Raw genomic sequence first — 15,000 nt, 5'->3', positions numbered from 1 at the left:
AAAGTGTTGATACAAGTAGGCCAACCTGGGCTTTCGAAAAGGACCCAAGACTTTGAGAAAAGGAATCAGATTACTAGAAAACTTTAAAGTTTCAAAACAATTTCACAAGGAAAGCTTGAAAAGCTATTGGAGAACAAGTAGAGATGCCTAATCTGTACGATAGTGTCACTAAAACAACACCACGACACACACACACACACACACACACACACACACACACACACACACACACACACACACACACACACACACACACACACACACACACACACACACACACACACACACACACACACACACACACACACACACACACACACACACACACACACAGTCTTTAAGCCACAGTAAAAACCTGATCTAAATCCTGTAGTCTCTGTAGTGTGAAATCACCAGCTGTGCCATTGCTGTTGATGTATTGCTCTTCTTACTGTCCAGAAGAAACATCTGCTTTATCACTCTGTCTCCCACGTAGAAAACCTTTTGTGTTGATCCCAAACATTTCAGGCTTTTGTGCAAGCTGCTTTAACAAAGATGTGATTTGTCACAAGGCCACTACCACTATTTCACATCGACTAGTACAGAGGCTAAATTTACACACAGTTCGTTGGATGTAAATTCATCTGAACGAGCACTGCTCTAAAATGAAACATTATATAAACACTTGTCAAACTCCAGCAATCATAAAAATGCACTCAAGTTGAAATTTCCAGTGCAAATCTGTTCAGCAGGAACGTTTTTTGCCTGCACAGCAGTTGCATGATGATTCTGAAATTAGCCAGACCAGTGTCGGGAGGTCCAGACTTAAGCAGCTGGTGTCTACAGTAAAGATTAGCCTGCACACTGACCACAAAAACACACTTCCAGCCATCGCCAGTCCAGTCCCAGTCCACCAAGGATGAAAGAGAGATTTGTTGCTGGAAAGGTTCTTGAAATGAATAGTCTTGAGGGGGGATTTTCAGGGGGGGATTTTAAGATTTGCTTGGTGTTAACACGTCTTGTAGGGGAAACCCACCACTAGGCTTCCTTCAACCACATTAACCCTTGTGTCGCTATTTTGGACAAATAATCAAACATTTTCAGAATTAAATTAAATGTATTTGTCAGCTTGTAGATCTGGGAATGTTGCTATTCGTTGAATAAGCATATAAGGCTTAAGTGGTTAAAGACAGCGGAGCAAGATTTCAAATAGACTTACAGTAAGCATGAGTCGCTGCTCTTGGGAATCAAAATGACTGTTACAGACATACATTAACAGTGTGAGGGACATGACCTCACTGCAGATTTCCTCTAGTTCAGACAACATCTGGATTCTGCATCATTGCAATGCACTTCAGGGAGTTCTCATTTTCTCAGAATATATTCACCTTTTGTGCAACACTTGCTATTACAGGGAGGCCAGGGGCAATACAACAATTACCTTGCAGATCCGAGGTATCCCCCGGGAGTCAACAAACACTTATGAATTATTATAATTCCACAGGTCATTCTGAATGTTTTTATAGAGCCATAATGGTCAGTACTCAATGCAACATGTTACCTTTCAATGTACAAGTGTGTGAAACATACAGTATATAAATGGTCTGGGGTTCAGCTGACTGCAGCATGCTGCTGTACTGTAGTCTGACTTAGTGGCAACTATCCCAGGACCAGAGCCTAGTTGGTCCCCGGGGGCCAATACATGATAATCCTAATAAATACGGCCAATAATTTTAAGATAACTCATAATAACAAATAGGCCTAAACGGATTGTTTCGGGTGATGGCATCATGGCAATATCTGGTGGAAGAATGGAGCCTGCTGTTTCCACTGACAGACAGACAGACAGACAGACAGACAGACAGACAGACAGACAGACAGACAGATTGGTAGAGAAGTTGGTTTCCAGTGTTTAAAGGACAACTTTGTTTTTTCAAGGTTCATGTTTTAGGTTATTAGAGAAAGTAAAAGATGAGTGTTAGTTTTTTCATTTGCTGCTTTCTTTCAGCAATTTTAGCTATTTTTTACAGGGGGGCGGGGCCATTCGAACAAGTGGCTAAATATGCATTTTATTTACACAATATTTTACAGTGATTTATTTATTATTATTTACTATAGTCCTACTAGACCACAGAAAATTACATCTGACCACAAAAGAGCACGGGATCTGATGAATGTGAAGCGCCATACTCCGGGGCTGCCATACTGTGTGTCGTAGGCTCAATATCAGTTTGTCACCTCCTCCTCCTGTGATCTTTTGTGGCCAGATGTAATTTCCTGGGGTCTAGACTAGGACTATAGTAAATAATAATAAAGAAAATATAGCTGCAAGCAGCAATAAGGCGGGACCAAGAAAGAAGACAATACGCAATAAGAACAATATGCACAAATAAGACTGATGAGCTGAGTTGTCAGTAGCCGGATTTGAACACACAACCTTGTGGTCCGAAGGCGAGACCTCTACTGACTGAGCTACACAGAGACAATGAACATTTAATGCAAATTGCTAAAAAAAAATCAGGTATAAGCGTTTTTTAAACTGCTCAAAGTGGCAGAAGATCTGATGATGGAGCTTACTGATCAAAGTGACACATGTGTTCCCCATGAGTCAAGGAACAAGTGGAAACAAGTGCCATGGCTTTTGGACAAACGAGGCATGAGTTATGCCCAACTTATGCCTGTTCAAAGGTTTCATTTTCAAAAAATTGCCATAGCGCCCCCCTTTGACCTATTGGAGTAAGACTGCTTTCAGTGCAATTTGCCATGACCCTCTACCATACTGTACAGTTGCAAAAGCATATGATGCTGCATGTATGTATTAGGGACAAAAGAAGAATATTCACAAAGCAGCAATTTTCATTGGCACATAAAAACTTAATTTTTTCACTTAACCCATTGATGCCTGATGCAACGTATACATTGTTCTACCCTTGATGCCGGCGCGCTCTCTGCGTCTCATCAGCTATTGCTATACATGTAGCAACATAACTATTTAAAAAAGAATTAATCAGAATTTGAAGGTTTTTAGAAACCTTAGGTCAGGCCCTAGAAGGCGTTCCCAGATTCGGCCTCAGGCATCAATGGGTTAAAACAAATGTACTACGATTTCTTGTCCGTATAGGTCCAAAGTTCACATGTAGAAGTTTTTGTGCATTTTGATCAAAGATCCTGGGAGGAGATACATTTTAACTGTTTTTCATATAATTGAAAATGGCGGGTGATCTGAAGGTCAGAGGTCAAAAGTCAGAACACGAAAGTTGTTCGGCATGAGGAGACATATGTGTATCAACGTTGCATTGCCAACAGTCAAGCGGTTCATGAGATATGCACGTTCAAAGTTTGCATTTTCAATTGAGTGCTATAGCGCCACCCTTTGGCCAATGGCCATGGGCTTCGCATGGTCACCGTTTGGCATGGCCCTCTACCAGATTACCGCGTTTCGCGAAAACCGACTGCACGGTTCAGCCAGAACAGCTATTTTTGGAGGAAGAAGAAGGAGAAGAAGAAAAAAAAAATCACAAAAACAATAAGTGACCAAAGCTTCTTGGTCCCTTAAAAATGCATATTTAGCCACGGCGAATGACCCCGCCCCCCTGTCAAAAATCGCTATAAGGAAAGAAAGCAGCAAATGAAAATAAATTAACACTCATCTTTTACTTTCTCTAATAACAACCTAAAACATGAATCTTGGTTAAAAAAAACTAAAGTTGTCCTTTAACTGTTTCAGGGGTTGGACTAAAACCTGGGATTGTGCTGTACACTCCTAATTCTGTGGAAGTGTGAGAGCATGGAAAACACAAACACTTCTCCTTTCCATTTCTCCTCTTTCTCTCCTCACCTTATTATGTCACCACTTCTTTCCCATTCTCTCTATTCCCCACCATCTGTCTCTCTCTCCCGTCCAGTTTTCCGGTCCAGTTTTCCAGTCGTTTGTTGGACAGAGCTGATGAGTTACAACACAGCAGTGGTAGAGCAACCACACTAATGGCATTCCCTTTAACATTCCACATGTGCTACTGGCCTACTGCCACCCGTATGGTTTGTTGTAGAGATCAAGTCAGGTGAGTCAGTGTTCATTTGATGCAAAGCCCATTTATACTTAGCTGTGTGGTGAAAATAAACCATCTACAAGTTCATAATGTGTGTCTCATCGCAATGCGAGCTTGTAGATCGGCTGTTTTCACCGGATGTCACCATCGGATGATGGTGTTCAGGCTAGGTCGCTAATAGAAAGGGGCCTGTTGTATGTCAGTGTGTGTGTGATTCTGCAAAAGGTATTTATTCACTCAGTATCATTTAAGCAGCTGTGAAGGTGTGTGTGTGTGTGTGCGTGTGTTTTTGTGTGTTTGTGTGTGAGCGTGCATGTGCACCCACCCACTCCTCCAGTACACAGGATGTTACGGTACCTACTCATCTGACAGTTTATATCTGAACTGAAAACCAAAACCAGGATATATGGGTTCAGTGAATGAGGACTGGAAGGTTTACAGGTGTGTCAGTGTGTCAGCGGTGACTCTGTAGAAGGATAGAGTGCCAGCAGCACAGTCCAGAAACACTCCTATTCCATCAGTGGGACAGACTGGGAGTTGGAGGTCAGTTCTATTCATATTTTGCCACGCAGTGTAATTGTTACCATGGTGACCATGATGTTCCAGACTCCAGGACTTGTCATTGTATCCAAACACTGCCCTGCCGCTGCTGATTCCTCTGTATGTCACTGATATGTGAACCCGTCCACTATACTCTACCTCCGAGTAACAGCGTCCAGTCAGACCCTCTCTACACAGCACTTGGAGACAGTCTCAGATCTGAATGTAGATTTAAAACAGTGAACAACAATGTCCTTACTGCTTTCCATTATGTTAAAGAAGTGAATAAATACTTTCTTACTGCTCTCCAGTGTCAGCCAGCTCATCCTGTTTCATACTCCACAGGAAGTGCAGTGTGAACTTCAGCACTCCATCTCTGAGGCCCCTCTTCTTCTCTTCCTCGCCGTTCACCACCTCCTCTCCTCTCTTAACCTACTGTGTATATATGCAACGTTTATTTTCATGCATGGGATGGCAGATATTCCTGTGAGTAGAAGAAAAAATCAGACCTGTCTGAAGTGAGTGGTGCAACAGCGCCCCCTGTTGGTACCCTAAACATACAGACAGACAGACATAGGGACGGACGTACGGACATTGCTGGTTGTAGGAGTGGTTGCACCACTCAAACATCGGACTCTGTTTTGACGGTTGTTCCATGCAAGTGCTAATAATTGCCATCACTGTGCATCACAGGTTTACAGGTTTAACTTTATACAGGTATAAATGGGTGGAATTAGTTTTTGGACAAGCTCCATCGTTTTGATCACTGTGGATGTGACATTCCCAATGTGGGGGTATATGGAGTCGGCCGACCATACAAGCTCCAGAGCTAAGGCCCAAGGAGAGACTTCAGCACCATGGACAGCACATACTTCAGCTGATTGATGAGAGGTATAGGTGTACATGTGCCAAGTTGGTAGGGCTGATTAGACAACCTGTTTGGGGATTCTTATGTTCAACTCAGTGTCGTGTATGGCCTTGTTTCTGGTCCCATTTTGTTTCTGGTCCCATTTTGTTTCTGGTCCCATTTCGAAGAGGCCGGCATGAAAATACATACCGGTATTACATGTAACTACACTTAATGTAAAGTGACAGAATACCCATTTCACAATCGAATTGATTTCAATAATCTAATTGTAAGCTATCAATTTACAACTCACTTTACAGCACTGTTCCTACAACGGAACAGATTTGAACTTCAAACACTAACACTGGAAAACACTGGAAACAATACAACTTATCATCACCTTGGATGAACAACAAAATTCAAACAATCACTTACTTGAGGTTTCATAAGTATGACCACATGCTGCCTTCTGAAAGACACTGATGCCACCTGCTGGCTGGAAGTAGACCCACCTACTGTTGAGCATCTTTCCAGGGTAGAGTGTGCACTAATAACTCCACAGGCTAGCCCCTCCAATGCATGGCTTTCCGAAATTATGTCACAGGTGAGACTTTTAATTTAATTTGTAGAGCCTAATTATAAATTCTCCGTTCACCGGCCAAGTCTATGAACTTTAATGTTTGCTTAGGGTAAATTGTGATGTAATTTGTGCCAGCAAAGTCTATGGACTTGTTTGAAATAAATACATCTTGTAATACATTTATTTCATTTTTCTTTTCTTTTTTTCTACTTTTTCAAAGTATGTTGTTTAGGTGATGATCCTAGTCACACGACGGCAGCAGGCAGTCATGCAGCTGGTGCCATAAATGAAAACAGTATTTTGCTCAATTTGCTGTGTAGCCAATCAATTAAATGACATGACATCACATTGGTGACGTCAGACAAGAACTTGGCCAACCAATATAATATGTTGTACACTGGGTCTTTTTCTATTTCTTTACTTGTTCTTTGAATGTGAGGTAGTGATACAATTTTGTATTTCTATGAAATGGGCAAGAAAGGAAAAAAGGCAGGTGAGATTAGTGCCAAAGACGATTGTGTGGACACTGAAGCTTTAGCTGCAGAGATTGAGGGTGCAGGAGCAGCCAAGAAGGCCAAAGGAAAAAAGAAGGGTGCAAAGAAAAACAATATTTTTGATGAGGATGATATCATACAGGAGTTATCTCTGGAAACAGAGGGGGGAAAGGTCAACAAACACACCACAGAAGCGGAGAGTGTGGACATTGAAGCTTTAGCTGCAGAGATCGAGGGTGCAGGAGCAGCCATGAAGGTCAATGGAAAAAAGAAGGGTGCAAAGAAGAACGATCTTTTTGATGAGGATGATATCATAAAGGAGTTAGAGGAGTTATCTCAGGAAACACAGGGAGGGAAGGTCAACAAACACACCACAGAAGCGGAGAGTGTGGTGCCTCCCAAACCAGAGAAGACCAGGAATAAAGGGAAGAAGGGAAACCAAGAGGGTAATAAAAAGGAGGGTCAGGGTGACATGGAGAAAATCAAAGATCAGAAAGACGAGAAGGCTCCTCCTCCTGTCTCTATTTCCTCTGACTCTGGGTCCCATTCTCACCAAAAGACCACAGGTGTAAAGAAGACGGACAAGAACAAGAAGAAAGGACAAAGTAAAGCCTCAGTGAAACACATTAAGGAAGCACTGGCCAAGTTTAAAGAGGAGGAGGAGCGAGCGAAGAGAGAGGAAGAGGAGGAATGTAAGAGATTCGAAGAGCAGGAACAACAGAGACTGGAGCAGGAGCGTCTTGAACAAGAGAGGAAAGAGAAGAGGAAACAAAAGGAGAAGGAGAGGAAGGAGAGACTGAAGAAGGAAGGGAAATTGCTCAACAAGGCTCAGAGAGAGAATAGAGCCAGAGCCGAGGCTACGCTCAAAATACTACAGGCTCAAGGTGTTAAAGTGCCATCCAAGGACTCTGTGTCAAAGAAGAAGCCAGTGTATGGAGATAAGAGGAAGAAGCAGATAATCATCGCTACAAACACACCTGAAGAAACTTCTGAGGTGACATCACCGGTCCATGCACCTTTTTCCATTGAGACAGAGACGGTAACCACTCCAGTGGACAAAACAGATACAGAGGTGGATGATTCGGAGGCCATAACCAGCAGCGATGATGATAACTGGGAGGCCCTAGCCAGCAGCGATGAGGAGAAGGAGTTAAGGAAGGGACACATTGAGGTGAAGGAAACATCTGCTCCTGCTCAGACCAAACAGTCCATTGCTCCCAGCAACACCAATGAGGCGGAAGGTGATGATGGCAATGAGAAGAGAGTGTTGGAGAAGGGTAGAAGAGAGCAGCAGGGCAAAATAGGAAAGAAGAGCGAACAGGACAGCAGCAACAGTGAGAGATCGATAGAGAAACATGCAAAGAACATTTGCAACATCAACCTGGACAAGCTGAGAGCTCCTGTCGTGTGTGTTCTAGGACATGTAGACACAGGAAAGACAAAGATCCTGGACAAGTTGCGTCACACTCAAGTGCAGGCTGGTGAGGCAGGAGGAATAACCCAGCAGATTGGAGCCACCAATGTTCCTCTGGAAGCCATTTTAGAACAGGCAAAGATTGTTCCAAGTTTTGACAAAGACAACATTAAGATTCCAGGAATGCTGATTATAGACACACCTGGACACGAGTCATTCCGTAATCTACGTAATAGAGGCAGTTCTCTGTGTGACATCGCCATACTGGTTGTTGACATCATGCATGGACTGGAAAAACAGACGCTGGAGTCCATCAATCTGTTGAAAGAGAAGAAGTGTCCCTTTATAGTCGCTCTCAACAAGATTGACCGTCTGTATGAGTGGAAGAAGAGTCCGGAGACAGATGTAGTTGCTACCTTGAAGAAACAAAAAAGAACCACTAAAGATGAGTTTGATGAGCGAGCCAAGGACATCATTGTACAGTTCGCCAAGGAGGGTCTGAATGCTGCATTGTTCCATGAAAACAAAGATGAAAGAAAGTTTGTGTCGCTGGTCCCCACCTCGGCTCACAGCGGAGACGGAATAGGCAACCTGATTGCTCTGCTGGTGAATCTCGCACAGACCAAGTTAGCTAAGACATTGGCTCACAGTGATGAGCTCAGCGCCCAAGTCATGGAGGTCAAAGCATTACCTGGAATAGGAACCACTATAGATGTGATTCTGATTAATGGTTCCCTGAGAGAAGGAGATACCATCATTGTTCCAGGAGTGGATGGACCAATCATCACACAGATAAGAGGACTTCTCCTGCCTCCTCCTATGAAGGAGCTCAGAGTCACAAACCAGTATGTGCAGCATAAGGAGGTATGTACGTCTCAGGGAGTGAGGATTATTGGCAAAAACTTGGAGAAGACTCTGGCAGGACTTCCCCTGTTTGTAGCACATGAAGAAGATGAAATCCCGGTGCTAAAGAAAGAGCTTGACAAGCTGGTTATGGAGACAATTAATGCCATTGCCTTCAAAAAGGAGAAGAAGGGAGTTTATGTCCAGGCCTCCACAATGGGATCACTTGAGGCCTTACTGGAGTTCCTACACTCTTCTAATGTACCTTATGCTGGGATCAACATTGGTCCTGTACACAAGAATGACATCATGAACGCTTCCACTATGCTGGAACACGACCCACTGTATGCAGTGATCCTGGCATTTGATGTTAAAGTGGAGAAAGACATTCAGGAGATGGCAGACAGTCATGGAGTGAGGGTGTTCTCCGCAGACATCATATACCACCTGTTTGATGCCTTCACCGAGTACAGAGCGAAGTACACGAAGGCTAAACAAGAAGAGTTCAAACATATAGCAGTGTTTCCAGTGAAGCTGAAGATTATTCCTCATTCGGTCTTTAATTCCAGAGATCCCATATTAATCGGTGTGACCGTGGAGGACGGCATCCTCCGACTGGGCACCCCACTGTGTGTCCCTGCCAAGGGCTTAGTGAACATCGGTATAGTAACCGGTATCGAGGCGAATCATAAGCCGATGGACTCTGCCAAGAAGGGTCAAGAGATTTGTGTGAAAATTGACCCCATACCTGGAGAGTCTCCCAAGATGGTCGGACGGCACTTTGAAGAGACTGATTGCATCGTCAGCAAGATCAGTCGAGAATCCATCGATGCTTTGAAGAACTGGTTCCGTGGTGACATGGGGAAATCTGATTGGCAGCTCATCAAGGAACTCAAAGGGACCTTTGAGATCATCTGAGACACTGACCCCTGCTGGACAAGAGTCACGAGACCACACACACCCCTGTGTAGGCCTGTTCATAATCCAGTTTTAGGTAATGAGGTGACCACCTAAACCTTTTGGTGGTCACATCATCACCTAAAACTAGAGTATGAATAGGCCATATGAGGCCAGTCCTCCCTCAGAGGGGATAACAACAACAAGAATGTAAAAGACTGTTTTTTTTTCTGTCACCAAATGAACACATTTCTGAGCTCCAACGTGTGACTTTGTGTGATGTCATGTGGCATCGAAGTCAATGCTGACATTATTTATACCTGGATCATTCCGTTGAAACTTTTTAGGCCTATGTTTTTAGGCCCCTATGATGTCATGTGAGCCAATACATCATCATCATCATCATGATAAAAAGGCACGTCTGACGGCTTTCAGAAATGACATCATGTGGAACTGGCAGCCAAGTCTATGGACTGTTTTAATGTTTGCTTTAAGCAGTGATATCACGTGGCAGCCACAGTGGGCCGCCCTCACTTCACACAAGTGATTTTTTTCTCATTGTTGTAAACAGTGATTGGTTTAGTAGCGTCAAAGTCTCTATACTTTGGGCTACTGGTTGCCCGGCGCCGAGGATCAAGTTTACACATGTGAGTAAAGAAGACTGATGTCCAACCGTCCACTTAGTTCACAACTAATTATATGTATTCACTACTTGTCCGTCACTTCAGTAGGCAAATAAATAAATAAACAGCGAAACAGAAACAACATCCCTCTTCCTCACTCACTCCTCACAGTCCAAAAACACATTGGAAACGCCTGTGCTTCAATGAGACCTGATTAAATAACCTGGCCAACCTTGGCATTGACCAAGCCCTTTAGGTGACGTCGTAATAGAAACAAAACAAAACAGAAAAGACATGGCTCTTACACACACACACACACACACACACACACACACACACACACACACACACACACACACACACACACACACACACACACACACACACACACACACACACACACACACACAGGTGTGTGAACCTTATTCCTTTTCAGTGTGTCAAATTAGTTTTGAATGACTTCCGATCCCGACGACCTTTGCCGGTGTCACTCACCGTCTCTCCCCATTTCCTGTCTACATACTGTATGTCCAAAAATCACATACGTGAAGTGAGGGGTGATCTTATCATCATATTCCGGCCAATCACAATTGGCGTCCTCAATTTTCTGTCCTCACTTTTTATCCTCAATACGTACATTGCTCAGCCAATCAAATCATCGCTATGGGGTACACACAAACACTGGGCATCAAGAAAAACAATATATATATGTAAACAAAACAGTATGATGTCTGAATCCTCTGTAGTTAAATGCAGGTGACAAACCCACCTCAAAGGGGGAGACTGCTGTAAAACGTTCACAGAAATACTTTCACAATCCAAGAATGTCAAAATTAATTTACCTTAAAGCCAATAGAAGAAAGCTACACAATGACAGAGGTATCTTTTATCATTTTATTTTAGAATGGGTACATTGATATAAGAGCTCATTGTGTGAAAGTTGCTAAAATAATTGAATGATACATTATCTGTAGCAAATATATAGGCAGGAAAACGATAAATTCCCAAACATTAGTAGTAAACATGTCATGTCATTAGGCTGCGGTGTGTAGTACCAGCATTCAAATCCGAGGGGGGTAAAAAACGTCTGGCCTTTTTTGGCCCCTGGTCGTGGAATGATCTACAGTCCAGACTAAAATTGGCTTTGAAAGTTCCCTTGAGAAGTTTCAAAAGGATCATCTTTGATGTACAGTCCAACACCTGCACATGTTTGGATATGTACTAGCCTATGTTCATGCCAATATATTTATTGGTTCAGATCATGTAGATTGTGTATATGGTGTATTTTGCCCTGCTACTAAATAGTAGGACTGGGGACTTTTTGTATTTATTCATAGGTACTGTAAGATGTATTCTGGATGTTGTATTTGCTGGTCCAAAATGTAACACTGACGATGTGGTATTGAATATTGAATATTGGTATATGTCCCGTTATGCGTACCTGTTGGATGTGTATGTGTTATTTGTGCTGCTGTTACAGTATGTGTATGCCTGTGTGTGTTAGTTTTTGTGTATGCTGTGTTGACGTATCTCATCGACTCTGTTCCTGTGCAGCTGGAAGGCCGGGGTGACCCATCGGCCACAGGAACAGCGGTCTCCACACCAGTTGAATGAACCCAGTTTAGAGCTACACTTCGGACACAGCAGCTACACAGCACACAGACACACAATAGAACAGAGACAGACAGATTTAAGACAAAGAGATCTTCTCTGATCCCAATGAGTCAAAATATCTCTACTTAGTATTATACTTATATATTATGCTAATAAACTGTTTATTATCTTACCTGCCCTTCCATCACCCCCAGTAAGGCCTGCTCCATCCACTGGACTGGTTCTATGAAGTATGACGTACATTCTATGTCGCCTAAACAACGATACAGGATTTCACTTTACAGAATATTCTCACGGATACTAACGAAAAGCTTGCTATGACACACACACACACACGTGTGTGTGTGTGTGTGTGTGTGTGTGTGTGTGTGTGTTTGTGTGGTGTGTGCCTGTGTGTAAAAAACAGATGAGGTCAGAGAAGGCATCATTTCTGCAGTAGAACCATTCAGTGGCCAACAGCAAAAGACTGCATGGCTGTATTGGGCAGCTTCCAGGTGAAACCGTGTGCCATGTTAGTGAAGAAGGGCATTTATGCCCAGCAAACCGTGCATGGAAGGTAAATACTAGATAAAATATATGTATTCATACGGCTGGGATTTTGTGGACCTCTGTAATTTTGTGATTTTACCTGGGAGGGAATTCGTGGAAATCGCGCACTTGGTGACACCTTTTTCACCCAGTGTCAATTATCTAATGTAATCCTGGGCACTACACTTCCTCTGCCAACCTGAGGGGCAGCGGATTACTGCATGTTTTTGTGAGGGTACCTACCCTAGGGGACACATCGGGGAGAACATGCAAACTCCACACAGAAAGGCCCTTTCGCCAACCCTGCCTCAGGTATGGGCACTGATGACGCGGAGGAGAGAGGTTTTTGATTTTTGGCATGGTGTATATTATGGACAGGTATGGACATAAGGCATTTCTGTCTGATATAAGGTACCTAACACCATGACAAAAATCTAAAACTTGTCACCAAGTGCCCAATCTTGATGATTTGGGCCGAATTCCCTCCCAGCTATTTTCAAAAATGTAAAGTGCGTTATAAATTAAATATATTATTATTAATATGGTGTCTCAACGTTCATACTTCCTATGAGTAATAACAACATACTATTACGCATAAAATAATAACATATCTTAACATTTTCCATGTTCCATGTCCTCCTATAATGTCTACACAAACAGATAATGTGTATTTATCTAATATCTAAAGATACCCTGGCTGTTTTGCAGATCATCAATAGGTCATATAATTGTCAGGCTTTCTTACCGGTGAGGTTACTGGCCTTCCTGTGACTAAAGGCTAAGGCTCCACTCCCCACTGGATGACTGAGAACACTGGAATCACGGAACAGAGTTCTTCTGCAGATCGGGGAACACATAAAACACATGCATACTCGTAACAGGATAGTGATATTACATTTAGATCCTGGTTTCTTTGTGCATCTATGAAGGACACCATCATTATCTGTCCTTCCATCTTGTCCTTTACTACCATTTTTGTCATGAATAACTCAAAAGTGAATCATTATTGCATGTTGTTGCTAATGGGCAGAAACCTCCATATTTAAACTTTTATGTATTTTCCTAAATTAATGCCCTACTTTTCATACGTACAACAGTGTCACACAAAAGTAGCAAAAGGTAAGCCGATCAAGCTTGTAGATCTGCAATTTTGTGACAATATGGAGTTGGCAATACAGTTTCACTTTGGTATAGTTCCAGGCTTGGATGTGCTCCCTGTAGCATTACACCATTCTGGGAGCAGAACCAAGGCAAGTGGGGTGGAGGAGGTTTTCCAGACAGCTGTAGCAGCAACAGTCGCATACACGTCAGCATAGAAAGCTCAGTGTGTAAGAGAGTGATAGGATAGCCATCATCTGACACAGCACAGTGTGACTGAGTGTCATGCCAGGTTATTTCTCCAAATTCATTAATTCAGTTAATCGTTTCTATCTCTCACCTGCACTTTCTGCACCTATAGGAAACTTCAGAAGAGCTGGAGAGGGCAGGGTCAGCAGCAAACACCTCCCTGGGGACCTGCTGGAGTTCTGCACGCGCACGCACGCACACACACACACGCGCACACACACAGTTTTCTTTTTCATATGGGTTTTATTATGGGTATGTGATACATTTCACCTGCCATTCATTGTTGCCCTCAATGTGTGAGAATGTGTTCATTACCAGGGTATTTTTCAGTGATCTTGGTAAGTCTGTATTGTTTGTATAAAGGACTGGAGGCATCGACTTCACACTGCATGGCCTCATACAGACACAGCTGCTCCTCGAACCCTCGATTCACCCTGGAACACATCAAATCAGTCTAGCCTGAGTCATGCTTAGTTGCATCTTCCATGCTGGTGCCACAAACCACAAACTGCCGGTCTACAACCTAACAATGTGCAGCAACACATTATGAGCTTGTACATCTGCTATTTTTCACGCACGACACCAGCAAACAAGTAAATGAAGCTTCAGTCAATCTCACTGAAAAGACAACAGTGAGTCGGTCAGTATTATTCTCAAAGCCCAACATACCCATTGACCAATCTGCACAATACACATACATGAGAATTCCACAAGCCCATCCACTCATAGTGTAGGATTACACAATACAAAAACATATCAGATAACATAAATTAAATAAAATCACACCTGTGGAAGTGAAGGGCGCTCTTATAATCGTTCATCATCATACATCATCTCATTCCGGCCAATCAGAATTTGTGTCCTCACCTTCATATTCAATGTTTGTGTTTACACGAACACTCAAAAATGGCCATTCATTGTCAAAGGCATTTAATGTTTGTGTAGGACAACATTTATCAGAATATAGGAGGCCAGTCTATGATGTCAGTCAACAATGACATCAGTCATCTATATTTGGGCAAAAACCGTGGACGTAGACAGAGTGACATAATTAGATTACTGGAATCTATAGAGAGAGCATGCATGTATGTACTGTACATAGAAACAGTGAGACAGACGACAAGGGTTCTTACTGTACATCCTGCTTGGTATTCTGTAGTCTTTGGTAAGCTTCAGCGAAACTCAGTTGATGTTTCTTCATCAGGTACGCTGTTACTATGGTGGCACTACGACTACGACCTGCTT

The 15,000-nt window shown here is 42.8% G+C and overlaps 2 protein-coding genes across 2 annotated transcripts in view; one reads left to right on the top strand and one right to left on the bottom strand.

The window, feature by feature from the left end:
• Nucleotides 1-6,463: 6,463 nt before the first annotated feature.
• Nucleotides 6,464-9,664, top strand: LOC306942997 (eukaryotic translation initiation factor 5B-like; the record flags this gene model as incomplete). The annotated part of the gene is made up of 1 exon (XM_079529202.1): nucleotides 6,464-9,664. The coding sequence occupies one exon, from the start codon at nucleotides 6,464-6,466 to the stop codon at nucleotides 9,662-9,664; it is 3,201 nt and encodes a 1,066-aa protein (XP_079385328.1).
• A 1,482-nt stretch (nucleotides 9,665-11,146) lies between these two features.
• dusp12 (dual specificity phosphatase 12) overlaps nucleotides 11,147-15,000 on the bottom strand; it is a 5,571-nt gene continuing 1,717 nt past the window's right edge. The window contains exons 3-8 of the mRNA XM_079529409.1: nucleotides 14,889-15,000; nucleotides 14,071-14,189; nucleotides 13,847-13,934; nucleotides 13,154-13,245; nucleotides 12,054-12,133; nucleotides 11,147-11,913 (exon numbers count right to left, since the gene is read on the bottom strand). The exon at nucleotides 14,889-15,000 is cut by the window's right edge and continues 2 nt beyond it. Coding sequence (XP_079385535.1) covers nucleotides 11,767-11,913; nucleotides 12,054-12,133; nucleotides 13,154-13,245; nucleotides 13,847-13,934; nucleotides 14,071-14,189; nucleotides 14,889-15,000 — 638 coding nt within the window. The 3' untranslated portion in view covers nucleotides 11,147-11,766. The remainder of the gene's footprint in view (nucleotides 11,914-12,053; nucleotides 12,134-13,153; nucleotides 13,246-13,846; nucleotides 13,935-14,070; nucleotides 14,190-14,888) is intronic.

The sequence above is a fragment of the Electrona antarctica genome, assembly GCF_951216825.1.
Source record: "Electrona antarctica genome assembly, chromosome: 19".
In the NCBI taxonomy this organism is placed as follows: Eukaryota; Metazoa; Chordata; class Actinopteri; order Myctophiformes; family Myctophidae; genus Electrona; species Electrona antarctica.
Note: the sequence above shows the minus strand (reverse complement) of the source record. Positions and strands in the feature narration are given on the sequence as shown.